General features: G+C 35.7%; 3 protein-coding genes across 3 annotated transcripts; all 3 read left to right on the top strand.

Annotated features, from left to right (window-relative positions):
* Positions 1-631: 631 nt before the first annotated feature.
* On the top strand, positions 632-5,386 carry LOC116297514 (epithelial sodium channel subunit alpha). The gene is made up of 3 exons (XM_031705755.2): positions 632-1,208; positions 2,760-2,865; positions 4,908-5,386. Exons 1-3 carry the CDS (start codon positions 942-944, stop codon positions 5,234-5,236), a joined length of 702 nt encoding a protein of 233 aa, XP_031561615.2. The 5' UTR covers positions 632-941; the 3' UTR covers positions 5,237-5,386.
* Positions 5,384-11,477, top strand: LOC148914035 (epithelial sodium channel subunit alpha-like). Its single transcript, XM_089039527.1, has 10 exons — positions 5,384-5,423; positions 5,622-5,743; positions 6,011-6,174; positions 6,514-6,627; positions 7,141-7,255; positions 7,453-7,531; positions 7,865-7,922; positions 8,042-8,094; positions 8,490-8,565; positions 9,693-11,477. Exons 1-10 carry the CDS (start codon positions 5,413-5,415, stop codon positions 9,900-9,902), a joined length of 1,002 nt encoding a protein of 333 aa, XP_088895653.1. The 5' UTR covers positions 5,384-5,412; the 3' UTR covers positions 9,903-11,477.
* A 2,076-nt stretch (positions 11,478-13,553) lies between these two features.
* Positions 13,554-23,441, top strand: LOC148914034 (epithelial sodium channel subunit alpha-like). Its single transcript, XM_089026016.1, has 12 exons — positions 13,554-13,820; positions 17,030-17,135; positions 18,630-19,146; positions 19,346-19,467; positions 19,583-19,746; positions 20,087-20,200; positions 20,638-20,752; positions 21,324-21,402; positions 21,727-21,784; positions 21,910-21,962; positions 22,421-22,496; positions 23,094-23,441. The coding sequence occupies exons 1-12, from the start codon at positions 13,554-13,556 to the stop codon at positions 23,343-23,345; spliced, it is 1,923 nt and encodes a 640-aa protein (XP_088882142.1). The 3' UTR covers positions 23,346-23,441.
* Positions 23,442-23,922: the final 481 nt, after the last annotated feature.

The raw sequence follows: 23,922 nt of genomic DNA, 5'->3' as shown, positions 1-23,922 counted from the left end.
GGTGTAATAGGCACATTAGATGTTCTAACGTTTCGTAAATCACCATATTTAAAACACTAGTTACGTGACTGAATATTTCAGTCCTGATAATCCCTATTTATTATTAATAAACTGGACTAAATGACTCAGCTTTAACCGAAGGACGCTCATCTTACGGTAACGAACTTGCTTTGTTTATCGTTGTTTCATGTTTCATTAATGGTTATGTCTGAATCCCATAAATAAAAATAAAGAAGAAAAAAAAGAAAAATACTCAGTTTAAGGTAACGAACTTGCTTTGTTTATCGTTATGTTTCATGTTTCATTAATTTTTTTTTTTTTAAATTCTATCATGAATGAAAAAAAAAGAAAATACTCAGAAATTGAATTGCCTACACTTATCGCCGTTTCCCAGCGCTAAAGCGAAGCGCTATTGACCATCGATGATTATAAATTTTAGAATATTAATGGAGCATCTAATAAAATGAAATTATATGTTTCCCATTTAAAGAAAAGTGGCTTCAAGTGGCTTCACACTAACGTTTTTTAAAAATAATAAAATATTCGATCCACTTTAAGATTTAAAGAGTGTGACGTTATTAAATTGGTAGCTCAAAGTGCTAAACATCATACATAAATAATTTTACCAATTGCTCTTTAGTTTGATGACAGACTAATGGCTACGTTTAAGCCTTTCGTTATACGAGCATTCAGAACAGTTTGCGGTGTAATTCAATAACGCAATCAAGAAGAAGAAAATCCCCGGCTTTAGATTCATTTCGGACATGCGCAGTGCATTATTCTATCCGTTCGGATGGTATTAAAGCTCGTCCTTTTAAGAACAGACATTTGGTATGCAGACAGTTGTTAGTCAATAGCGCGGATTTCAGCTTGTCAAAATTTTTCATTTGGACTTTAACTGCCGAGTGAGGTGTTCTATACTAACTAGAACTAACCTAAAAATGGATGGACTAGAGTCACCAACACAAGAAACCAAAATGAATCCAAAAACCAAATCATCTACTTTATCTGTCATCAAAGAATTCTGTGACTACACTTCGATTCATGGCCTTGGTCGTACAGCAGGCGCAAAACATCTTCTTCAAAAATTTGTCTGGTTGTTGCTTTTCTTGGGTGCACTGGGAATGGCTGTCTTTCAGCTTAGAGAGCTTTACTTGAAGTACGAGAGCCGTCCGGTCAGTACCATTATGAAACTAACAAACAAAGCGGTAAGTGAAGACACTCCTCTGCTAACTTTTCTCTTTCTCAAAAAAGTTGCAAAGGGTTGGAATCATCATGCAATATAGGGTAACAGATTTGCTCGTCACCGAAATCTATGAATTAAGTAATACACCTATTTTTCTTTAATTGCAATGTTTGCCACAATTTCAATTCTCAATCTTATCTTTCTTTCATTTATTTGCCCCAGAGCTAAAGGCGGCATTAATTTTTACAGTTGTTACTAGGAAACAACACTGAACTCGTGAATTTGGAGGGTCTGGAATAGACAAAGGAACTTTATAAAGAAAGTAACTGTTAATGATCACAGTGTACCTTAAAAATAGGAAACGTTTGAGTGTTATATAAAGGTTTTAACGACCATCATATAGTGGGAAGGAAAACTGCAATCTTTTTATTTCTCGTATGGCAGGAAAAACCATTTCCAGAGGAACAACAATGAAATCCCAAATCGTCAGATATAAGATTTGTTTTTACATTATTGAGCATGTGTTTTGAATTTATGCCAAACGAAACCAATTGTCTCTTTGGACCCCATCAAATAATATTGTGAATTTATTTGCAATTTTTTATTCACACTCAGCTGCTGTCTTCTCGCGATAAATTGGAATTGCCACTTTATTTATCTATATTTATTTATCAAACTTACAGACAAAAAATATAGTACAGAATACAAAAATTAAAAGTTAGAAAGTACTAAGATTAAAACACTAAAAATGTGGTATTGCAGGGGTAATTTTTAGCGAGATCTAAAATGCTTTTTAAGGCCAGACTTAAATCTTGTTAAGTCGTGTACCCTCCTCAGGTCCAGCGGAAAGCTGTTCCAGATCTTTGTACCGCTGAACCTGAAGGAGTCCTGATATTTGGATTATTCCGGATCCGCAAAAGGCGGACGGAACAAATCTCTATGGCGTGAGTGACAGAAATCATTAAGTAAAGAAGGGGGGCCAGTATAGATGTATATCCATACATTTAAACACTAACATGCATTTCAGATAGTCCCGACGGGATTGGAGTGAAGGACAACTAAATATCCGCGCAACCTTTGGTTGAGAGACTTTGTATCCTTCAATAATACTGGCGGCGCGTCTATGTAGTTTATCTAAGTTATCACGATTGGTCTTGCAAAAGCTGCTTGTTAGCTATTGATGGATTGCAAGCATTCCCAAGAGAGTTAAAAGACAAAAGCATGGCGGCCATTGTGGTACCGATAAATTGACATATATGGAGAGCATCTAGCAAAAACACGAGAATGGTGACCCCGTCTTTTCATTGCAGTTTTTAAATGTCCATAACATATCTAATGTCCATGCAAAGTTTCGGGACAAAGTTATTGGAACAATATCTTTTAAGGGAATTACATTAAATGGTACCAACATGGCCGCGATGACGTAACGTGCAAACGATGAATTGTAGTGCGTCATGCAAGATCATATGAATACCCACCATATTTTTTTGTTTTTCCCCCGAATTTTGATGTGTCGTGCAGGTTATTTTCTAACAACAATAAAAGCGGCATTTGATTCTATTTTGTGCTCTAGACTCTTCGATTTCCAGAGGTTACATTCTGTAATATCAATCCACTTCATGCTTCTTTGGTACAAGAAATAACTCCTGAATTGTACAGAGAAATAATGTCGACAAAAGGTATGTAAATATTCAATCGTCCCATTTATTCAAAAATCCATCCATCCATCCATCCATCCATCCATCCATCCATCCATTCATTCTCTGTCTCTCTGTCTCTTCTTCATTCTCTCTCTATTTTAAAGGAACTAAATTGGGAGACTATAGCCCAAAGAAGGGAGAAACATAAAGCAATAATGATGTACAAGAATACAAATAATATTGCCCCAAGTTAATTGAGTGACAAATTTACCACGGTTAAAAATACCAAAACCTATAATCTTAGAAACAATAATGCTAACTTGAACTATCCGCCCTCATTAGATTATTTTAAGAGAAGAATTAAAACAATACATTTGAACAAAAATAAATGATTGGTATACACTTCAATTTATATTTATTTACTATATTATTTATATTATATAACTATTATTTATTTGTATACACTCAATTGAAGAATCTTTGTCGGGTTCAGAAACATAGAACATAGAAGCTGAGACCGAAATGTAACATGGGAAAGTCCATAATTATAATATAATTTATTCATTTGCGCCTTCCATGCAGTCGGTTTAGAATGCCAAATGCGTATTAAAAACAGTGAATGAAGCCACGGGTTGCCGGTCACAGCATGCATCTAATTAACGTACTTCCCATGTGCCATTTCGGTCTCAGCTTCTATGTTCTATGTTTCTGAACCCGACAACGATTCTTCAATTGAGTGTAAATCTTATAATGTATAGTATATGTAATATTATAAGTATAGATTATTTTTCAATAGTAGTCGGTATTAGGGTACAAACAATATAACCGTGAAACTTTAGTAATACTAAATACACCATTTGCTGTTCATTAACCGCAAACGAATATTCATTGAAGCGAAAAAGCATTTTCATTAGAGCGAACAGGCATACAATAAGGCGAACGGAGTCTCAATAGTGCGATAGAACGTTCATTAAGAAATTTAGCATTGAATTTGACAATCATGAATATGTTTGCGTGGGTTCATTAACGTTTTCAAACTTTCATTAGCGTTTTGAAGCAGACAATAAACCACAACACGCATTCAGTACAAAGTTTTGGACATTTATTTACGCAATACAATATAAGTATATTGTGCTTTTACGATTGTACATTTTTAAAAACGAAAAAGTGAATTTATCCTTGAATGTGTTCTCTATTTAAACATCTTGGACGATATGTTTGCATGTGGTTGTACCACTTTATGCATTTCTGTGGATCTTCATAGACCCTCAAAAGACGCTATCTGACTTCATTTGGAATTTGGTTTCTTTGTTGTGCCATTGCAATATCCAAAAAAGAGGGATTAAAAAACTCAAAACTGACTTGATATTTATACCTAACGGCGCTTTGTTTGTACGAAATCATATTCACGGCTTGTAAAAAAATGAAAAGACAGTTAAAATCCTACAATTCCTAGTGGAAAATATACTTATATTGTATTGCGTAGATAAATGTCCAAAACGTTGTATTGAAAGTGTGTTGTGGTTTATTGACTGCACCAAAACACTAATGAAAGTTTGAAAACGTTAATGAACCCACGCAAACATATTCATGATTGTCAAATTCAATGCTAAATTTCTTAATGAAAGTTCCATCGCACTATTGAGACTCCGTTCGCCTTATTGTATGCCTGTTCGCTCTAATTAAAATGCTTCTTCGCTTCAATGAATATTCCTTTGCTTTTAATGAACAGCAAAAGGTGTAGCACAATTTCATGCTATTTCTATTGTTTTCTATTGTTTAATTAGCACTATTTTGTGCTATTTAGTAATTTAGTGTTTCGCGGATTAATTGTTTATTACACGACATAGCAGTGGTATAATTGATGGAATATCGTGGTTGAAAAAAGTGCATCATCATCATCTCTGTCTCTGTTTTTCTTTCTCTGTTTTTTTATTTTAATATATATTTTTTTCTCTTTTTCTTCTTTCTTTCCTTCTTTCTTTTCTATTCATTAGTTTGTCTGTCTGTCTGAGTGTGTCTGCCTTCGTTCCCTTTGAGAGTTAATTCATGTATGCTCTTCTATTTTATTGCAACTACAGGTGAAAATATGATCGATGATGAACCAATGTCGTGGCCATCACTCAGTGGTGACGAGGACAACGAGAACAACCAAACCTCTCCTGACACAACTTCAACTCCACCACCAACAACAAGTTCTCATCTCAACACAAGCATTGACTCAGACGAAGACCATGAGAAAGACGATTTCGAAGATCAGCCATTGCTAAGAAAGAGAAGAAGTCAGGGTGAAAGTAACGAACAGGGAAGGTTAGGGGAAGGAAATGACAATGACAGCGACGACAATGAAGATGGTGAGGACAGTAAGAGCGATGACGATAACGAAGGCAATGGAGATGATGACTATTAGGATTATGATGACGTTGATGATGAGGATGATTTTCCAGTGAATCCTTCAGAACTTCTAGCAAGTCACAAAAGGCAACAACTGATTTATCAGTTTATCTCGGAAATTGGCGAAAGAGTAGGATATAAGATAGGGCACCAGTTCCGACGATTCTGTTCTTCGCTTGTTCCTTCAGAGGAATGGACTGCAAGTAAGCAAAGCACTCTTTCTTGCCTAGCGATGTCTTCTCTTCTTTTTCCTTTTCTTCTCAATTTGTCTTGTCCTGTTTCATCCTCTCCTCCCCCGTCTCTTCTCTTCCCTCCAACTCTATCTTCCTCTCTTATCTAGCTATTTTCCTCTTCACTCATATTGAAATCCTTGTAATAATGCGCTGTTGATTTTGTTTCAGGAAAAAGATGATCCAATATTGGGCAAAGTTTTGGCATCATAAATATGGCATTTGTTATACTTTTAATGCAAAAGCCAAATCCTTCAAGCCCTTAAAATCTAACAAAGCAGGACCATCTCACGGTAAGTAGGATGGATGGACGGACGGACAGACGGACGGACGGATGGATGGATGGATGGATGGATGGATGGATGGATGGATGGATGGATGGATGGATGGATGGAAGGATGAAGGGAGGGAGGGAGAGTGTTGGAAGGAGGGAGGGAGTGTGGGAAGGAGGGAGGGAGTGTGGGAAGGAGGGAGGGAAGGAGGGAAGGAGGGAGGGAGGGAGGGAGGGAGGGAGGGAGGGAGGGATGGATGTGGCTGTATTAATCGTTGTTATCTTCCAGGTTTAACTCTGACGCTGTTCGTAGACCAGGCAAACTACATGTCGGAGTTCACAAGGATGGCTGGGTACAAAATCGTAATCAACGAACAAGGATTAATGAAGTTCCCAGACGAAGAAGGCATTAATGTTCCTCCTGGAGTGTTTGCATCAATTGGAATGCGAAAGGTTCATTTTCTTTTCATCATTTATTCAGCCGAATGATTGCAATGCAAACATAAGTTCACAGAACTGGAATTCAACTCCTTTGCAATAGCTGTTATTATAGTTGAGTCTTCAGTGAGATATTCTTTTGTTTAAGAATCATACAGGTGATGCTATCGACTCGATACAATACTTCTTGTCTCAGTTGCATCTCATTTGCATACATCCATAACATCTTCTATTACTGGGTTTCATACAAATCTATCACCCCCTCCCCCTTAACAACATCCTTAACCTGCCCTTAAGGAAACAATAATTTGCCAGAATGATTTAAAATGTTTAATTGTTTGATTTGAATGACAGGTGCACATCATCCGTGCTGATCCGTTTAACAATAACAGCTGCTTTGACAACAAAAAGCAATCAAACGAGGGCAACTTGTACTACCTGCAATATCGCACCAAGTATTCGAACAATGTAAGTATGGTACTACTTCGACGATATGGCGGCCATCTTGAATCGCAACTGCATTATGCGGCGTCCAGGGCGCAAATTAAGCTTTGTTACAGTAATGACGTCGATTGATATTAACAACTCACCGCAAGAAAATACAACAAAAGATGAATTAAGACAGCACATCAACCACCTTTACCCAAAGAGAAAAGAAACAAATGAAACTCTGTATAGTTTCCGTCATTTTTGTTTTGTTTTGTCCCCTGGCAAAGATGGCCGCCGTATCGTCGAATTAGATGTTACTTACTGACCAGGAGGTCCGTCCAGATAGGGAATATCTGTAACCGATGTCTTTAAAAACCTTATTTCCTTTTTTGTATACGATACCGGTCCGCTGTGAGATATAGATGAAATGAGAATATATGCAAATATGATATAATAATAACCAAAGAGGAAATGCCACTGCAAATTCCTATTTATGTTATTTTCATATAATAACAAGGGTATTAATGTGCATAATGTTATTTTACTCCAAAGGCATGTAGAGAGTCTTGTCTTGCTTACAATCAACGAAAGTACTGCAACTGTTCCGAGTACAGATTCCCTTTTACTGACAATACCCCAGCATGTCTCATGTTCAACATCACTCACGGTAAATAAATGAATAGAGCTTGTGCAACCATGTGACTCAAAATCCCTTGACATGTGAATAACAATAAAACAATTTGCGCTCTACTCTATAAAATGTATGGCTTTCTTTCTACGTTATCCTCGAATTCACGATAATTTTGAGAAGGATCCATTAAAGTTCCTATCTAAAAACTACATTTTTCAATATATATTTAACAGCAAAATGCTTGAGAAACGTCAACGTCTTATTCAAGAACAACAAACTAAACTGTTCAAAGGAATGCACACCACCTTGCAAGTAAGTTAATAGGTGTGATGTCACACGTTGCCATGGTGATAAGAGTCCAGACCGCATGGAGCTTTTAGTCAGAACGAGAGAGAAATATATCTCAATGAAAATTTTGAAAAAAATTGGCCCAAAAAATAATGTCTGAAATATAAATCCTAAGTTAACCATCGTAGATTCAGTACACATTTATTAGTTCTAGCGCTTTTAATCTTAAAAAAATTCTCACTCGAGAGGACCGGCTTAGACTTGTTCTTATTTGACTGTGCATTGTTTTTTGGCATTTTTATTCATTGCTCTCTTGAAAGTATTTCCTCTTCTATAATTTTTTTTGATTCCTTTAAGTGAAGACTACTACAAGTTGTCTCCATCCTTTGCAGCTTGGCCTTCCAAGAAATATGAAGTAAGGGATATTTATTATTCATCAACGGGTATTACAAATAATAGTATTTTTTATAACAAAATTGATCATTTATCAACACAAATCTTAGAAAAGATTAAAATATCCTATACTTGTCTTAGGAAGAAATTTATAAAGGCAAAAATGAAGATTTGAACAAGAAAATCCAATTCAGGTAAATCAAATTTCGTCGACTTTGGGGGACTTGGTGGTGGATTGTGGGATTACCTGGGGGCGATGTCAGGAAGTTTCGCTATCTTTGGTCATTCAGTCCTACAATCCTGAGTCTCTAGAGATCGTTTCCAGTCTTCCCTTCACTTCGGAAACGCCATGAACTTTAGTTGTTCTGAAGTGTTTTAGAAGAAGAGAAAGTGCATTTGTCGAAATGGAAACTTATACCAACAGAGCACGTGACCCTTCCCCTTTAATCCAAGGAATTGTGTCAAAATGTTTTCATGTCCAAAAAAGGAAAACGGGAGAAATGATTTGATATGAGTTCGGGTATCTTACAATATTGCATGTACTAAAATTTCCCCTGTCATTATGTTTTGCAATTGTCTCTGTTTATAGCGATAACTACCTCAAAGTCAGCATTTTCTATGAGCAACTGAACTACGAAATCATTGAGGAGACGGTCTCTTATGGGGTAAGAAATCACTTATATCCGATAAAATTCACCTTTTGAACGCTAGCCATCACGTGGTATAAAGGTGTTGGATTGTGTTACGGTCACCAAAAAGTTCGGACATTGTTCTCGAATTTCCTTACAAAGGTACTGACTTTTAAACTAATTATTTACTCGGTTTGCTTAGTTAGCTCTCTAAATACCAACAAAATATCACTTCTCTGACTTGATTAAAGCTTTTCTTACCGCTGTGCGTTTAAAATATTAACTTAAGAATTCGATCTGAATTTTTTTTTCTAATTCGTGAACTTGTATGGGAATCCGAAAATGATGTCCGAACTTTTGGTGACCGTAACACACTCCAACACGTTTTGGGCTAGCGCTCAAAAGGTGAATTACACGGACACGATCCAGCATGGCATTGCGCCCACGTTCGTACCGTTAATAGCCTTTTGCAGTCGTGCAAATATCCTGTAATGCAACATACTTAAACTAAGGTATTGGACTCGACGTTGGCCGACTAGATATTGGATCGCAACAAAAAAATGATCAAACAAAAGGGTTAGATAATCTCAATATATATCAAAAACATGCCCTGCCTAACATTTGATTTGGTAAGCTTCTAGATTCTAAATTTAGATAGATTTTTTTATTTATTTTGGAAAATCCAGAACCGTTCATTTATGGAATGAACTGAAATTCGATTTACTGGATGTTGGGTCAAGAAAAATGTCTACACTGAATTTGCAGCTTTTATCCAAGTCCTTATATTGATATTCATAAGTTTAGTATTATTATTGTTATTTTGTTGTTGTTGAAATTTTGCAAGAAATATTGTATAACCGGGTTTTGCGGAGGAAGGAAAACCGCAGAACCGAGAAAAAAAGACCTCGAATCAAGAGACCAAGCAAACTCTTCTCACATGTGTGATGCTGAGTCTCGAAATCGAAAAGAATCGTGCATTGATTGAATGAACTGGACTTCGATTTACTGGATGTTGGGTCGAGAAAAATGCCTACACTGAATTCAGTGCAGCTTTTATTCTAGTATTTAAAAACCCTCTAACCAAGAGAGAGACCAAACAAACTTTTCTCACATCTGTGATGCCGAGTCTTGAAATCAAAAACATATATTTTTTCATTCATTAGGTGATTGACTTTGTCTCCGACGTGGGAGGTCAACTGGGCCTCTGGCTTGGTGTCTCTGTTCTCGCTGCTACTGAAGTCATTGAGCTCATGATGCTCATCGTCATTTTCCTTTGCAAAAAGAGAGAGAAGCCAGTGAGAGGGATGTTGAATGAAGACCAAAGCATCCGCCTGCAAGAAGAACTGCAACTACCAAAAATTAGCAGTCTGTAAAAGTATCAAGAAAACCGAGTCCATGTTAGATTGTTCATTTAACGAATTGATACGTCTGCTTAGGTTAAACAAGAAATCAGGTCAGTTTACACACATATACAGCTATTTTAAAAAGGTTGGTGAAGGTTCTGCACATTGATTGATGGTGATGTTGTATGCTGCATGTTGCATGATTCATGTTATTCAATATGAAACATGAAACAAAACCTTCAACGTAACATTTTCCTATTTTAGACCAGGTGCCGTCGAGTTTAATTCATATTCATGTGTGTCTTCTCGTGCACTACTTTTCTGATCTGTCCAGTTTCTCTGATTTTGCTCTTCCAGGCCAAATTTATTAATAAATTTTTTAAAGAGTTCTTTGCATTAATAGCTAAATATTTAAGAATTTAAAATGTTAAAAAAATTTATATGTTGTTGATGAAATGCATGTTTATTTTTCACTTTTTTAAAAGATCGAAAAAAACGTCAAGAGTTTTCTAATAATACTAATTTTATTTAAGAGAGTTCATAATTACCTTTTTTATAGTACACTCAATAAAATTACTCGACTCTGATTGGTCGAGAGGAGTGCAATTATAGCGTTAATTGTACTCCGTAGGAGTACCGAATTAAGTCGCTATGGCAACACGGCCAAAACAATGTCAAAACAATTATTTTCTATCATTTTGTACTTAAAAAACATATAAATAAAATTTTAAAGCCGTAAGAACTAATCTTTTTTATGCATTTCAGTTGCGCGATGGACTGAAAATCGGCCGCCAAATAGACAAAGATGAACGGCGTCGCTTCGCATTTTTTACTGAAATTTTGTTGAGTAAACTATAAACAAAAAATCGCACTATCTTCTCGTACAATTTGGAATTAATAGACACTCGTAATGTTTTGAAAGTTCTTTAATTGCACTCGCCTAAGGCTCGTGCAATTACAAGAACATGCAAAACATTACTCGTGTCTATTAATTCCAAATTGTACTCGAGATCGTGCGATTTCCTATACTAATGCAAAATGATCTCGTATTTTGAATAATTTGCATTTTTAAATTATATACCTCCCGAGTTATTCATCATCGACATCATGACTATTGCTATTATCATTATTATTATTATTGTTATCATTATTATTATTATTATTATTATTATTATCATCATCGTCATTATTATTATTATTATTATTATTATTATTGTTATTATTATTATGCAGTTTATTAAAAATCTGGATGCAATGCAAAGACACTTATAGGGCGCGTAAACGTAACCTATAAGTGTTCAAACTATTTACACTTAGATATGCTCAACAATAAAATATTAACAAATCTTGCAATTATTTACAATATAAATCAAATTATTTAGTAAATGCAGAACTTAAGGAGTACTTTAAAAGAATATAAATCTAAAATTTGTAAAAGAAACATGTTATATCATATTTAAAATTTATAAATTCTTGTAAGAATTCAGTTCATATAATACTTCATTTTCTATTATTATTAATATTATAAGTTTAATAAGTTTAAAACACCTCTAAACATATATCCTAACAAGTTAACTAGTTTTCAGTATATCAAAAAACTGGTTAAATAAAATGCATTTTTAACCTTTGCTCAATTGATGTAATGTTTCAAATACGAGTTGCTGTATTCTATTGGGGTTTCAAAATGCGAGTGGAATTTGAAATGCCGAGGCGTAGCATGCGCTAAGATAACATATCGCACATTTGCATCTCAACGGCACTGAAAGCGTCTAACACGGAATAACTTTAGTAGATCGCTTGTTTGTTGACTGCCTAGAGACTGGAGAGTCATTCGACATTTTTTTACCGGTGCGATATCTTTAAGGGACGATAATATTTCCATCAATTATCAATTTTATCATCCTAGTTTACAAACTGTATTTATATAAAGGAAAAGGAAAAGGAAAGGTCCCCTCTCTTACTTTATTTCTATACTTATTTAAACATGAATATTTTGAATATAAATTGACCAAAACAAAAAATTAGATAGTAAAGCAAATAAGAAAGTGGAGCAAAATAATAAGGCACTCGATTCACTTCCTGAAAATTAAAAAGGTATCCATACACCAAGGCACTGCAATTTGTGTTTTTTTTTTTTTTTTTTTTCTTCAAGTGCCCTCTCTTTGAGGATCTACGACCGAAACTAATAACGCTGCAGATGATGATATGTCATCGATGATGAAGTTTTCACATATCTATTTTCCAGTATTGTGAATGAGCCTTACGAAAAATCATCATCAAATCTTACTAACTCATCGAATATATATATTTTTTTACAAGCTGTCGTTGTAAACCTCAAATATGATAATTTTGCTAAAAATCACATTTTCGGCGGTTTCTTCAAAACGACTCCAAGTTTTTTCTTCACTCAAACTTCCTACAACAATAGACCAGAGCTTTATCTAGATGATAGTGAAATTTCTACAGCTCTTCCTCAATTCAAATTTTTGAGTGAAATTTTTTAAAGTGAAGTGTATCTAAAGAGCTGACCTCGTCGGTCAATAACAACACCCTCGCTCGTTCCACACTAGTTTTGCAAAGCGAGCGAGAAAAAAAACTGTCCAAAATTTGCTCTGAATTAGTTTGGAACCACCTTAACGGTTAAAATTTCGTCTCGTACCGTACAGTTTTAAACATAGCAGTGAATTTCATGATAACTCGAATTCTAAATGGCCTTTTTTACAATGCTGTTTTATTTTTCCTATGAAACTTCTCTCCCATGTGAATTTAAAGCTTTCTTTGTAACCTTTTTGTCATCTTCTATCATTACTGTTAATTTGAATATTAATCTTTCGCTCATTTCATTTTTTAAATTCACAATGCTGTTTTTACAATGATGTTTCATTTTTCCTATGAAACTTCTCTCCCATGTAAATTTAAAGCTTGCTTTGTAACCTTTTTGTCACCTTTTATAATGTTAATTTGAATATTAATCTTTTTTTCATTTCACTTATTAATTCATTCTCATTGTGCTTTTCATCACTGACGATGGTTGTAGCACAATCGAAACATGTCTAGTCAGATTAAAAATTTGGTTTCTATATCAAAATTCTGATCAAATTCTGGCTGTTTCGATCGCTTGGAAATAATTTAGGTAATATCTTATTTAAAATGGACAGCATTATTACTGCCACCAGTGAAAAACATAAAAGGTACCGACTGGTTATTTTTGATGGACGGCAGCGAAAAAATAAATTTCAGCTTGCAGCTTGTCACTATCGAGTACGTTTGCAAAATATGGAAAACCGCATCTAAAAATAATAAAACATTGCAATTCTAAGTTTCCAATTCAAAGAAAAGTGGCTTCAAGTGGCTTCACACTAACATTTGAAAAATATTAATTAAATATTTCATCCACATTAAGATTTAAAGACTGTGACATTATTAAATTGGTTGCGGTTTGCGGTGTAATTCGATTGCACAATTAAGAAGAAAAAAATCCCCGGCTTTAGATTCATTTTGGACATGCGCAGTGCATTATTCTATCTGTTCGGATTGTATTAAAGCCCGGCCTTTTACGAGCAGACATTTGGTATGCAGATAGTTGTTAGTCAATAACGTGGATTTCAGCTTGTCAAAACTTTTTATTTGGACTTCACTGCCGAGTGAGGTGTTCTTATACTGACTAGAACTAACCTAAAAATGGATGGACTAGAGTCACCAACACAAGAAACCAAAAAGAATCCAAAAACCAAATCATCTACTTTATCTGTTATCAAAGAATTCTGTGACTACACTTCGATTCATGGCCTTGGTCGTACAGCAGGCGCAAAACATCTTCTTCAAAGATTTGTCTGGTTGTTGCTTTTCTTGGGTGCACTGGGAATAGCTGTCTATCAGCTTAGAGAGCTTTACTTGAAGTACGAGAGCCGTCCGGTCAGTACCATTATGAAACTAACAAACAAAGCGGTAAGTGAAAATACTCCTCTGCTTACTTTTCTCTTTGTCAAAAAAAAAAAAGGCAAAGGGTTGGAATTATCATGCAATATAGGGTAACAGATTTGCTCGTCACCGAAGTCTAAAAATTAATTAATACACTTCTTTTTCTTTGATTGCAATGTTTCCCATAATTACAGTTTTCTATCTTATCTTCCTTTTATTTATTTGCTCTAGAGCTTAAGGCGGCATAAGATTTTCACAAATTAGTGTTACTAGGAAACAACAACTCGTGAGTTCATCTCGTCTGGAATAGACAAAGGAAACTTTATAAAGAAAGTAACTGTTAATGATCACAGTGTACCTTAAAAATAGAAAAGGTTTGAGTGTTATATAAAGGTTTTAACAACCATCATAGAGTGGGAAGGAAAACTGCAATCTTTTTATCTTTTTCTCGTATGACAAGAAAAACCTTTTCTAGAGGAACAAAATGTTTGTTTAACTTTATACTAAAGGCTTTCATGAAATCCCCATTCATCAGTTATAATAAGTTTTTTTACAATTTTAACCATATGTGATAAATGTATGCCAAAAGATATTAAATGTCACTTTGGATCCCATCAATAAATAATATTGTGAATTTATTTGCAAAAAATATTATTATTTCATTCATATTCAGCTGCTGTCTAGATCTTCTCGCGATAAATTGGAATTACCAAGAGTTGTTTGTTAGGTATTAGTGAATAGATATGAAATGGGGGTTCTACGCCACTTGGAACCTCAGTGAGGTTTCAGTGAGGTGCCAGAGGAGGTCATAGCTAGTGATATCTTTTATTTTCAACTTCAACTCAAACAAGGAATAGCAGCTGTTATGAGAGATGTCTCTGTCTGCCAAGTCCAAAACTAATCGATTGTTCTGGACTCAACATAGAGAAATGTACAATGCAATGATGAATAATGGATAAGGCATTGAAGATTCGTGCTTATTATCGCTTAAAATTCCATTCTTCTTTCGGGGAGGGAGTAAGGAGAAAAATATGACGTCATTCCTAATTATGGTGTTATGGTGCAATCTTTTAGTATAGATATAGAACTCTATGAAAGCTTTCCCAAAGTATTGGATTTATTCAAAAGCTGCCAGCCTGATACAGAATCAATGAATGCTAAGACGTTCCGCAAACTACAATGTGGTCACATAATCGAACTTCCTGTGGTCCATGATCACTGTGGAACTGAAGTTCTTTGAGTGCTCTCATCTGTGGAACTACCTCACTGCTTCATTTCCCCACCATATTATGCTGCATACCCATTGTAGTAGTCGTCCGGTAAACGCTTCCCTCCCCACTAACGTCTGCTCAATCGAGCATTATATTCCATTCCCATTGTTCTGTCGAAAAATCTTTTAACCAATAGAAATAGAGCTATTGTTCAGCAGTGACCAATCACAATGTACGTTATATAAATAACGTTTTTATTCTCCTCAATCAAGGGTTTTTCAAGCGAAAATATTATACATGAAAATATACTGGTGTTCGTATGGAAACTTACCGAAAGATAGTAAATGTTGATAAATGTTGTTTTTTATTCTCAAGTAATCCTCCGATTAGGGAAAGAATTGATATTTTTGGGAAGTCGTCCGTTGATATTGAAGGTTTGCTTCGAGTTCATTTATTTGTAGTAAACTTGTTACAAGCGATTGCTGAAGCTTCAAAAGCTTCAAAGTGAATTAAAAGCGTCAAGCAAACCTTGATAGAGGCATTCCCAAGAACACGAACTAAGAGACTACGATCCGATCCTGAAGATCAGTACGTGTATTAAGATCGATGCATACAGTTCCAACGAGTCAAAATTCCCACAATCACCTGTCGTGAAATCGCTTCGCTGTAGTGAATGTTGTAGTGCTACCAATTATACTTCTTCCACTATTTGTTCTTTGGTGGATCATCAAGCACCACTAACAAGAACATTGGGAGTAGATGTTTTAAGTAGCCAGGAAGCTATATTTATTCCTCCTTCAGTGTTATTGAACTTAACATCGATGGATCATCAAGCGCCACTAACAAGAACATTGGGAGTAGATGTTTTAAGCCCGGGGGGGGGGGGGGGGGGGTACTCCCCTATATTTGCTATACGGGTATGTGCCGCCCTATAGGATATGGTTTTTCGGCTTTTGGGTCTGGGATAGGATATCATTTTTGGACATTTTGTCTGGGATAGGGTATCATTTTTGTCTGGGATAGGGTTAACGATTTGGTCATTTTTGTCTGGCGAATAGGCTACGCTTTCTGACGGCACAAAAACAATAAAAACGTTAATAAATATTGATTACAACCTATTGAATAGCCGTCTTTTCCCTCTATTAGTCAGGGATAGGGTATACAATTCTTAGTTTTAGTCTGGGGTAGGGTATGTAAAATCAAAATTTTAGGTCTGGGATAGGGTGAGGGTTTTGAGGTCCTGGCGGCATACCCCTACCCAAGTTGGGGGGTAGTACCCACCCCCCCCCCCCCACCCTCGGGGTTTTAAGTAGCCAGGAAGCTACATATATTCCTCCTTCAGTGTTATTGAACTTAAAATCGACCCCCATCCGTATTCCCAGACCTGATAGTTCAAAAGTTAATCCAATGTCATCTATTAAGACATCTGTTAACTATGATTCGAAAACTGTAAACAAGACTCTTCGCGTTGATAAGTACTTTAAATACGATAAATTATGTTTGTTGCAAACTAGGGAAGCGTTTTCCTGACGGACACTAAGAACGGCTGCTGAGAAGACTAATATTATAGGGGTAACCTTTGGACTTGCTAATGCACATGGCCCAATTCTCTACTTTCACATCCCCATAATGCCTTACGTCTTTGGGGGGTAACCAATCAAAAAACAGTCCCAAATTGAAAAGTTTCTTAATTGAATTTATAATACACCTGCTTTTATATGTACACTACTGATTATCAATTTATTCCAAGGTATTTTTGCGTGTACAGATCATCAAGAGTTTTAGCCTTACAGAAAATGTATTGACTTACGAAAAAATGTTTTAAAATTTACTTTAAACATCTTCAAGCTTTTATCTTTTTCTGTTTTTTACTTCTTCATTTTATCTTTGGATACCAAACAAGGTATTTTCAACATTGCCTGATCAGCCTTCAGCAAAATAAGTGGGTTTTTAGAGTGAAAGTAGAGAATAGTCTACACCTGCTTGAGCTTCATTAGCGGCATTTAATTCTATTTTGTGCTCTAGACTCTTCGATTTCCAGAGGTTACATTCTGTAATATCAATCCACTTCATGCTGCTTTGGTCAAAGAAAGAACTCCTGAATTGTACAGAGAAATAATGTTGACAAAAGGTATGTAAATATTTAATCGTCACTCATTCATTCATTCTCTGTCTCTCTGTTTCTTCTTCTCTCTCTCGGTTTACATTTTAAAGGAACTAAATTGGGAGACTAGCTCAAAGAAGGGAGAAACATAAAGCAATAATGATGTACAAGAATATAAATAATATTGCACCTAGTCACTTGAGTGATAAATTTACCACAGTGAAAAATACCAAAAACCTATAATGTTACAAACAATTTTGTGAACTTGAATTTACCTTTGCCAAAACCAAGTAAACTTGAAGAAATCATTTCTATATAAGGATCTAAATTATGGATTTTTTCCGAGTGAAATCAGACAGCTATCCGCCCTCATTAAATTCTCTTCGAAGAGAAGAATTAAAGCAATACATTTAAACGAAAATACTGAGTAATCGGTATGCACTTGAATTTGTATTTCTTTATTATATTATTAATATTATAATTATTATTTATTTATATAAATCTTATAACATTTAGTCTATGTAATATTATAAGTATAGATTATTTTTCAATAGTAGTTCGAATTCGTATTATTATTACACGACTTTCATGTAAATCTGTGGTATAATTGATGGAATATCGTGGTTAAATAAAGTCAATCATCATCATCTCTGTATCTCTGTTTGTTTGTTTTTTCTATGTTTCTTTATTTTATTATATTTTTCTTTCTCTCTTCCTTCTTTCTTTCCTTCTTTCTTCATCAGAAAAAAATCATGTTAACATTTCACAGCTACGATTTCACGCTCACGCCCCCTCATGTGAGCCCATACAAATTATGTCTCAAAAACACGGTTTTTTGATCTTTTCTCAAAATAATGACTATTAAGGCAAAAACCAGAAGTGGATTCAGTTAATTCAACTATTCACGGACTGTATTATATGGTTTAAATTGAATTCTATTGAAAAAACCACCGTACTTTTTGAGTTGAATGTACGCTGTTGGATGTATCTTACAAGAGAAAATGCATGACATAACCGGGGTCAAGCTAGAAAATCGTCTCTCCTTGAAATAAAACAGAACCTGTCAAAAAAACAACAAAAGCGGATTTGAAAACCCCGGGCTTTCCTGAACATTTTGGTATATAATTCATAGGAATTTGTTCACGTAAAAATTAAAACCGTATTTTTGCTGATTTTATAAGCTCATACTATCTGTTGGCTATACATTCGCCTCTTATGGTTTCTTAGGTTTCGTAGCCTCGAAAACACGCTAACTACGGTAATTAGTGATATAGAACAGAATATTTACGGGCCATTTAGGATGTTTCATCACGCAGTATACTTGTGCTATATAACTTTACTTTTAAGAACAACCTTTTGCTTTGGAAAGAGAGGAAAAAGACCGAAAAGAGCAAATATTCCAAATGTATGGGCAATTGTTTCCAATTTCTACTCATTCGTTTGTCTGTCTCCCTGAGGGTGTCTGCCTTCGTTCCCTTCAGAAGTTATCATTTATGTTCTTTTATTTCATTGCAACTACAGGTGAAAATGTAGTCGATGATAAACCAACGTCGTGGCCATCACTCAGTGGTGACGAGGACAACGAGAACAACCAAACCTCTCCTGACACAACTTCAACTCCACCACCAACAACAAGTTCTCATCTCAACGCAAGCATTGATTCGGAAGAAGAAGACCATCAGAAAGACGAGTTCGAAGATCAGCCATTATCAAGAAAGAGAAGAAGTCAGGGTGAACATAACGAACAGGGAAGGTTAGGGGAAGGTAATAACAGCGACAGCGACGACAATGAAGATGGTGAGGACAGTAAGAGCGATGACGATAACGAATTCAAAGGAGATGATGACTATTTTGATTATGATAATGTTGATGATGAGGATGATTTCCCAGTGAATCCTTCAGAACTTCTAGCAAGTCACAAAAGACAACAACTGATGTATCAATTTATCTCGGAAATTGGCGAAAAAGTAGGATATAAGATAGGACACCAGTTCCACGATTCTATTCTCAATTGTTCCTTCAGAGGAATGGACTGCAAGTAAGCAAGTCACTCTTTCTTGCCTCGCGATTTCTTCTCTTGCTTTTCCCTTCTCTTCTCATTTTTTCCTGTCCTGTTCTACCCTCTCCTCCCCCGTCTCTTCTCTTCCCTCCAACTCTATCTTCCTCTCTTATCTAGCCATTTTCCTCTTCACTCATATTGAAATCCTTGTAATAATGCGCTGTTGACTTTGTCTCAGGGAAAAGATGATCCAATATTGGGCAAAGTTTTGGCATCATAAATATGGCATTTGTTATACTTTTAATGCAAAAGCCAAATCCTACAATCCACTAAAATCTAACAAAGCAGGACCATCTCACGGTAAGTAGGATGGAAGAATGGATGGAAGGACGGACGGACGGACGGACGGACGGACAGACGGACGGACGGATGAATGGATGGATGTGGTACTGTATTAATCGCTGTTATCTTCCAGGTTTAACTTTGAAGCTGTTCGTAGACCAGGCAAACTACATGTCGGAGTTCACAAGAATGGCTGGGTACAAAATCGTAATCAACGAACAAGGATTAATGACGTTCCCAGACGAAGAAGGCATAAATGTTCCTCCTGGAGTGTTTGCATCAATTGGAATGCGAAAGGTTCATTTTATTTTCATCATGTATTCTGCCGAGTGATTGCACTTCAAAACAAACATAATCTAACAGAACTGGAACTCAACTCCTTTGCAATAGCTGTTATTATAGTTGAGCCCGAAGTATTCTTTTGTTTCAAAAATCATACAAGTTAAGCTATCGGGTCGATACAATCCTTCTTTTCTCAGATGGATCTCATTTGCATACATCCATAACATCTTCTATTACTGGGTTTCATACAAATCTATCACCCCCTCCCCCTTAACAACATCCTGAACCTGCCCTTAAGGAAACAATAATTTGCCAGAATGTTTTAAAATGTTTAATTGTTTGATTTGAATGACAGGTGCACATCATCCGTGCTGATCCGTTTAACAATAACAGCTGCTTTGACAACAAAAAGCAATCAAACGAGGACAACTTGTACTACCTGCAATATAGCAGCAAGTATTCGAACAATGTTAGTAATGCACTACTTCGACGATACGGCGGCCATCTTGAATCGCAATGCATTATGGATCGTCCATGGCGCAAATAAAGCTTTGTTAATGACGTCGATTGATATTAACAACTCACCGCAAGAAAATACGACAGAAGACGAAATAAGATAGCATATCGATCTTACCCATAAAGAGAAAACAAGCAAACGCAACTCTGTAAAGTTTCCCTCATTTTTGTTTGGTTTTGTGCCCTGGCAAAGATGGCCGCCGTATCGTCGAATTAGATGATACTTACTGACCAGGAGGTCCATAATAATCAATTTTCTAATTTCTAATTGTAATTTTCAGTGTACGAATGAAGAGCGACTTTGAGGAAATGCCACTGCTAAATCCTATTTATGTTATTTTTATTTATTAAGCAGGGTAATAATGTGTATAACGTTATTTTACTCCAAAGGCATGTAGAGAGTCTTGTCTTGCTTACAATCAACGAAAGTACTGCAACTGTTCCGAGTTCAGATTCCCTTTTACTGACAATACCCCAGCATGTCTCGTCTTCAACATCACTCACGGTAAATAAATGAATAGAGCTTGAGTAACCATGTGACTCAAAATCCCTTAAGATATATATGAGTGACAATTGAACAGCTGCTATCTTGGTTGGTCTAACAATAGAAGTTAATGACCAATGCTTTGTTATCGTCAACCAAGGTGACGTAACATGTACTTGCTCTATAGACCCTTGTGTCATTTTTCACTTTCTGAAGTTCAAGATAATGGACCTTTTAAAAAAACCATGGATACGAGCCTAAAACACAAAAACATACAAAATAAATAAAACTTTTAATACTGCAAACCAAATATATATCCTTGAAATAAGTGTATTTCACGGGTTAAAGATAAACAACTCCTCCACAAAGACTAAATAGCGATTAACTCATCTATTTCTTTTGTTTCAGATTGTTTTATTTTTGCTATTTTGTCCTAATTAGTTAGTACTATTTCACGAATATATGATTTTCACTCTACTCTATGAAATGTATGCCTTTTTTTCCATGTTAGCCTCTAATTTACGATAATTTTGAAAAGGGTCTTTTATATTACGTCCCTATCTAAAATACATTTCCCAATATGTTTTTACAGCAAAATGCTTGAGAAACGTCAACGCCTTGTTCAAGGACAACAAACTAAACTGTTCAAAGGAATGCACACCACCTTGCAAGTAAGTTAGTATATGTGATGTCACACGTTGCCATGGTGATAAAAGTGTAGACCGCATAGAGCTTTTTCTAGACCGATAGAGTAATATACTTCAATAAAAATTGAAAATTGGACAAGAAAAAGTTTTTTTCTGAAATATCAATCTTAAGTTAACCATCGTAGACTCACACATTTATTAGTTCTAGCGCTTAAGGATTTCTGGCTCTCTCTCAAGAGGATCGGGTTAGACTTGTTAATATTTGACTGTGCATTGTTTTTTTGGCATTTTTATTCATTGACCTCTTGAAAGTATTTACTCTTCTATGATTTTTTGAATTACTTTAAGGGAAGACTACTACAAGTTGTCTCCATCCTTTGCAGCTTGGCCTTCCAAGAAATATGAAGTAAGGAATATTAATTATTCGCCAACTGGTATTATAGATATTTGTATTTTTGATAACAAAAGTAATATTGATCAATGATCAACTCAAATCTTAGAAAAGATTAAAATATTCTATATTCGTTCTAGGAAGAACTTGATAAAGGCAAAAATGAGGATTTGAACAAGCAAATCCGTTTCAGGTAAATCAAATTTCGTCGACTTTAGGTGACTTGGTGGTAGATTGTGGGATTATCTGGGGGCGATGTTCAGGAAGTTTCGAAATCTTTGGTCATTAAGTCCCACGATCCTGAGTCTCTAAAGATCGTTTCTAGTCTTCCCTTCACTTCGGAAACGCCATGAACTTTAGTTGTTCTGAAGTGTTTTAGAAGAAGAGAAAGTGCATTTGTCGAAATGGAAACTTATATCAACACAACACTTGACTCTTCCCCTTTAATCCAAGGAATTGTGTCAAAAAAAATTTCATGTCCAAAAACGGAAAACAGGAGAAATGATTTGATATGAGTTCGGGTATCCTACAATATTGCATGTACTAATATATAGAGGTGCTGTTTCCATTTCTGGGGGATATTTTGACTCACATAACCTCCTAGTGTAAGTCCGTTGTCATTATGTTTTGCAATTGTCTCTTTGTTTATAGCGATAACTACCTTAAAGTCAGCATATTCTTTGAGCAACTGAACTATGAAATTATTGAGGAGACGGTCTCTTATGGGGTAGGTATAAACTTGACAAACACTGAGATAATAGGCTTTTATTGTGAATTTGAAACGGCACGGCACGTTACACAATTTAAGACGTCATTTAAACCAATCAGAACTCACGAAATCACGGGTTATCCGATGAAATTGCACGGAGACGATCTAGCATGGCAATGCGCGCCCGTCCGTACCGTTAAAAGCCTTTCTCATTCATACAAATATGCTGCAATGCAGCATACTTAAACTAAGGGATTGCACTTCATGTTGGCCGACTAGATCTCGGATCGCAACAAAAATGGTCAAACAAATTAAAGGGCTGAATAATCTTAATGTATAGCAAAAACACTCCCAACCTCTAAAATTTGATTTATGATTTTAAATTTGGATGTATTATTTTATTTATTTTGAAAAATCCAGAATCGTGCATTGATTGAATGAACTGGACTTCGATTTACTGGATGTTGGGTCGAGAAAAATGCCTACACTGAATTCAGTGCAGCTTTTATTCTAGTATTTAAAAACCCTCTAACCAAGAGAGAGACCAAACAAACTTTTCTCACATCTGTGATGCCGAGTCTTGAAATCAAAAACATATATTTTTTCATTCATTAGGTGATTGACTTTGTCTCCGACGTGGGAGGTCAACTGGGCCTCTGGCTTGGTGTCTCTGTTCTCGCTGCTACTGAAGTCATTGAGCTCATGATGCTCATCGTCATTTTCCTTTGCAAAAAGGAAAAGAAGCCAGTGAGAGGGATGTTGAATGAAGGCAATACCATCAACCTTCAAGAAGATTTGAAGCTACCAAACATCACCGGTTTGGAAAAGCATCAAGAAAACCCAGTCGATGGTAAAATGTTCATATAATGAATTGATACGTCTGCTTAGGTTAACCAAAAAAAAAAAAAAAAAAACAGGTCAGTTTACACACATATACAGCTATTTTAAAAAGGATGATGAAGGTTCTGCACATTATTTACATGTTGCATGCTGCATGCTGCATGTTGCATGTTGCATGTTGCATGTTGCATGTTGCATGTTGCATGTTGCATGTTGCGTGTTGCATGTTGCATGTTGCATGTTGCATGTTGCATGTTGCATGTTGCATGTTGCATGTTGCATGTTGCATGTTGCATGTTGCATGTTGCATGTTGCATGTTGCATGTTGCATGTTGCATGTTGCATGTTGCATGTTGCATGTTGCATGTTGCATGTTGCGTGTTGCATGTTGCATGTTGCATGTTGCATGTTGCATGTTGCATGTTGCATGTTGCATACCAAACTTTAAATGTATTGTGGATCATATGTAAATAATGTCAGCACAGAAGAAAATTAATGCCAGAAAATTGTGCAGACAAAGTTTGATGAGTTCCATGATTAGTGTTGCAACCTTTTCGCTAATTGCATTCACATCACGCATAGTGCGTTTCTACCTTGGTATTCA

This window comes from Actinia tenebrosa, unplaced genomic scaffold (genome assembly GCF_029948245.1).
Source record: "Actinia tenebrosa isolate PJP-AT-01 unplaced genomic scaffold, QUT_ActTen_1.0 PGA_scaffold0__85_contigs__length_37466705, whole genome shotgun sequence".
Classification (NCBI taxonomy): domain Eukaryota; kingdom Metazoa; phylum Cnidaria; class Anthozoa; order Actiniaria; family Actiniidae; genus Actinia; species Actinia tenebrosa.
Note: the sequence above shows the minus strand (reverse complement) of the source record. Positions and strands in the feature narration are given on the sequence as shown.

Bases quoted from the DNA above. Each gene is read 5' to 3' on its own strand.
- LOC116297514 (XM_031705755.2), top strand. From the start codon at position 942: ATGGATGGACTAGAGTCACCAACACAAGAAACCAAAATGAATCCAAAA. The intron at 1,209-2,759 runs GTAAGTGAAGAC...TTTGTGCTCTAG, and splicing joins TGAAACTAACAAACAAAGCG to ACTCTTCGATTTCCAGAGGT. The intron at 2,866-4,907 runs GTATGTAAATAT...TTGCAACTACAG, and splicing joins AGAAATAATGTCGACAAAAG to GTGAAAATATGATCGATGAT.
- LOC148914035 (XM_089039527.1), top strand. The intron at 6,628-7,140 runs GTAAGTATGGTA...TTTACTCCAAAG, and splicing joins GCACCAAGTATTCGAACAAT to GCATGTAGAGAGTCTTGTCT. The intron at 7,256-7,452 runs GTAAATAAATGA...TATATTTAACAG, and splicing joins CATGTTCAACATCACTCACG to CAAAATGCTTGAGAAACGTC.
- LOC148914034 (XM_089026016.1), top strand. From the start codon at position 13,554: ATGGATGGACTAGAGTCACCAACACAAGAAACCAAAAAGAATCCAAAA. The intron at 19,468-19,582 runs GTAAGTAGGATG...GTTATCTTCCAG, and splicing joins CAAAGCAGGACCATCTCACG to GTTTAACTTTGAAGCTGTTC. The intron at 22,497-23,093 runs GTAGGTATAAAC...TTCATTCATTAG, and splicing joins AGGAGACGGTCTCTTATGGG to GTGATTGACTTTGTCTCCGA.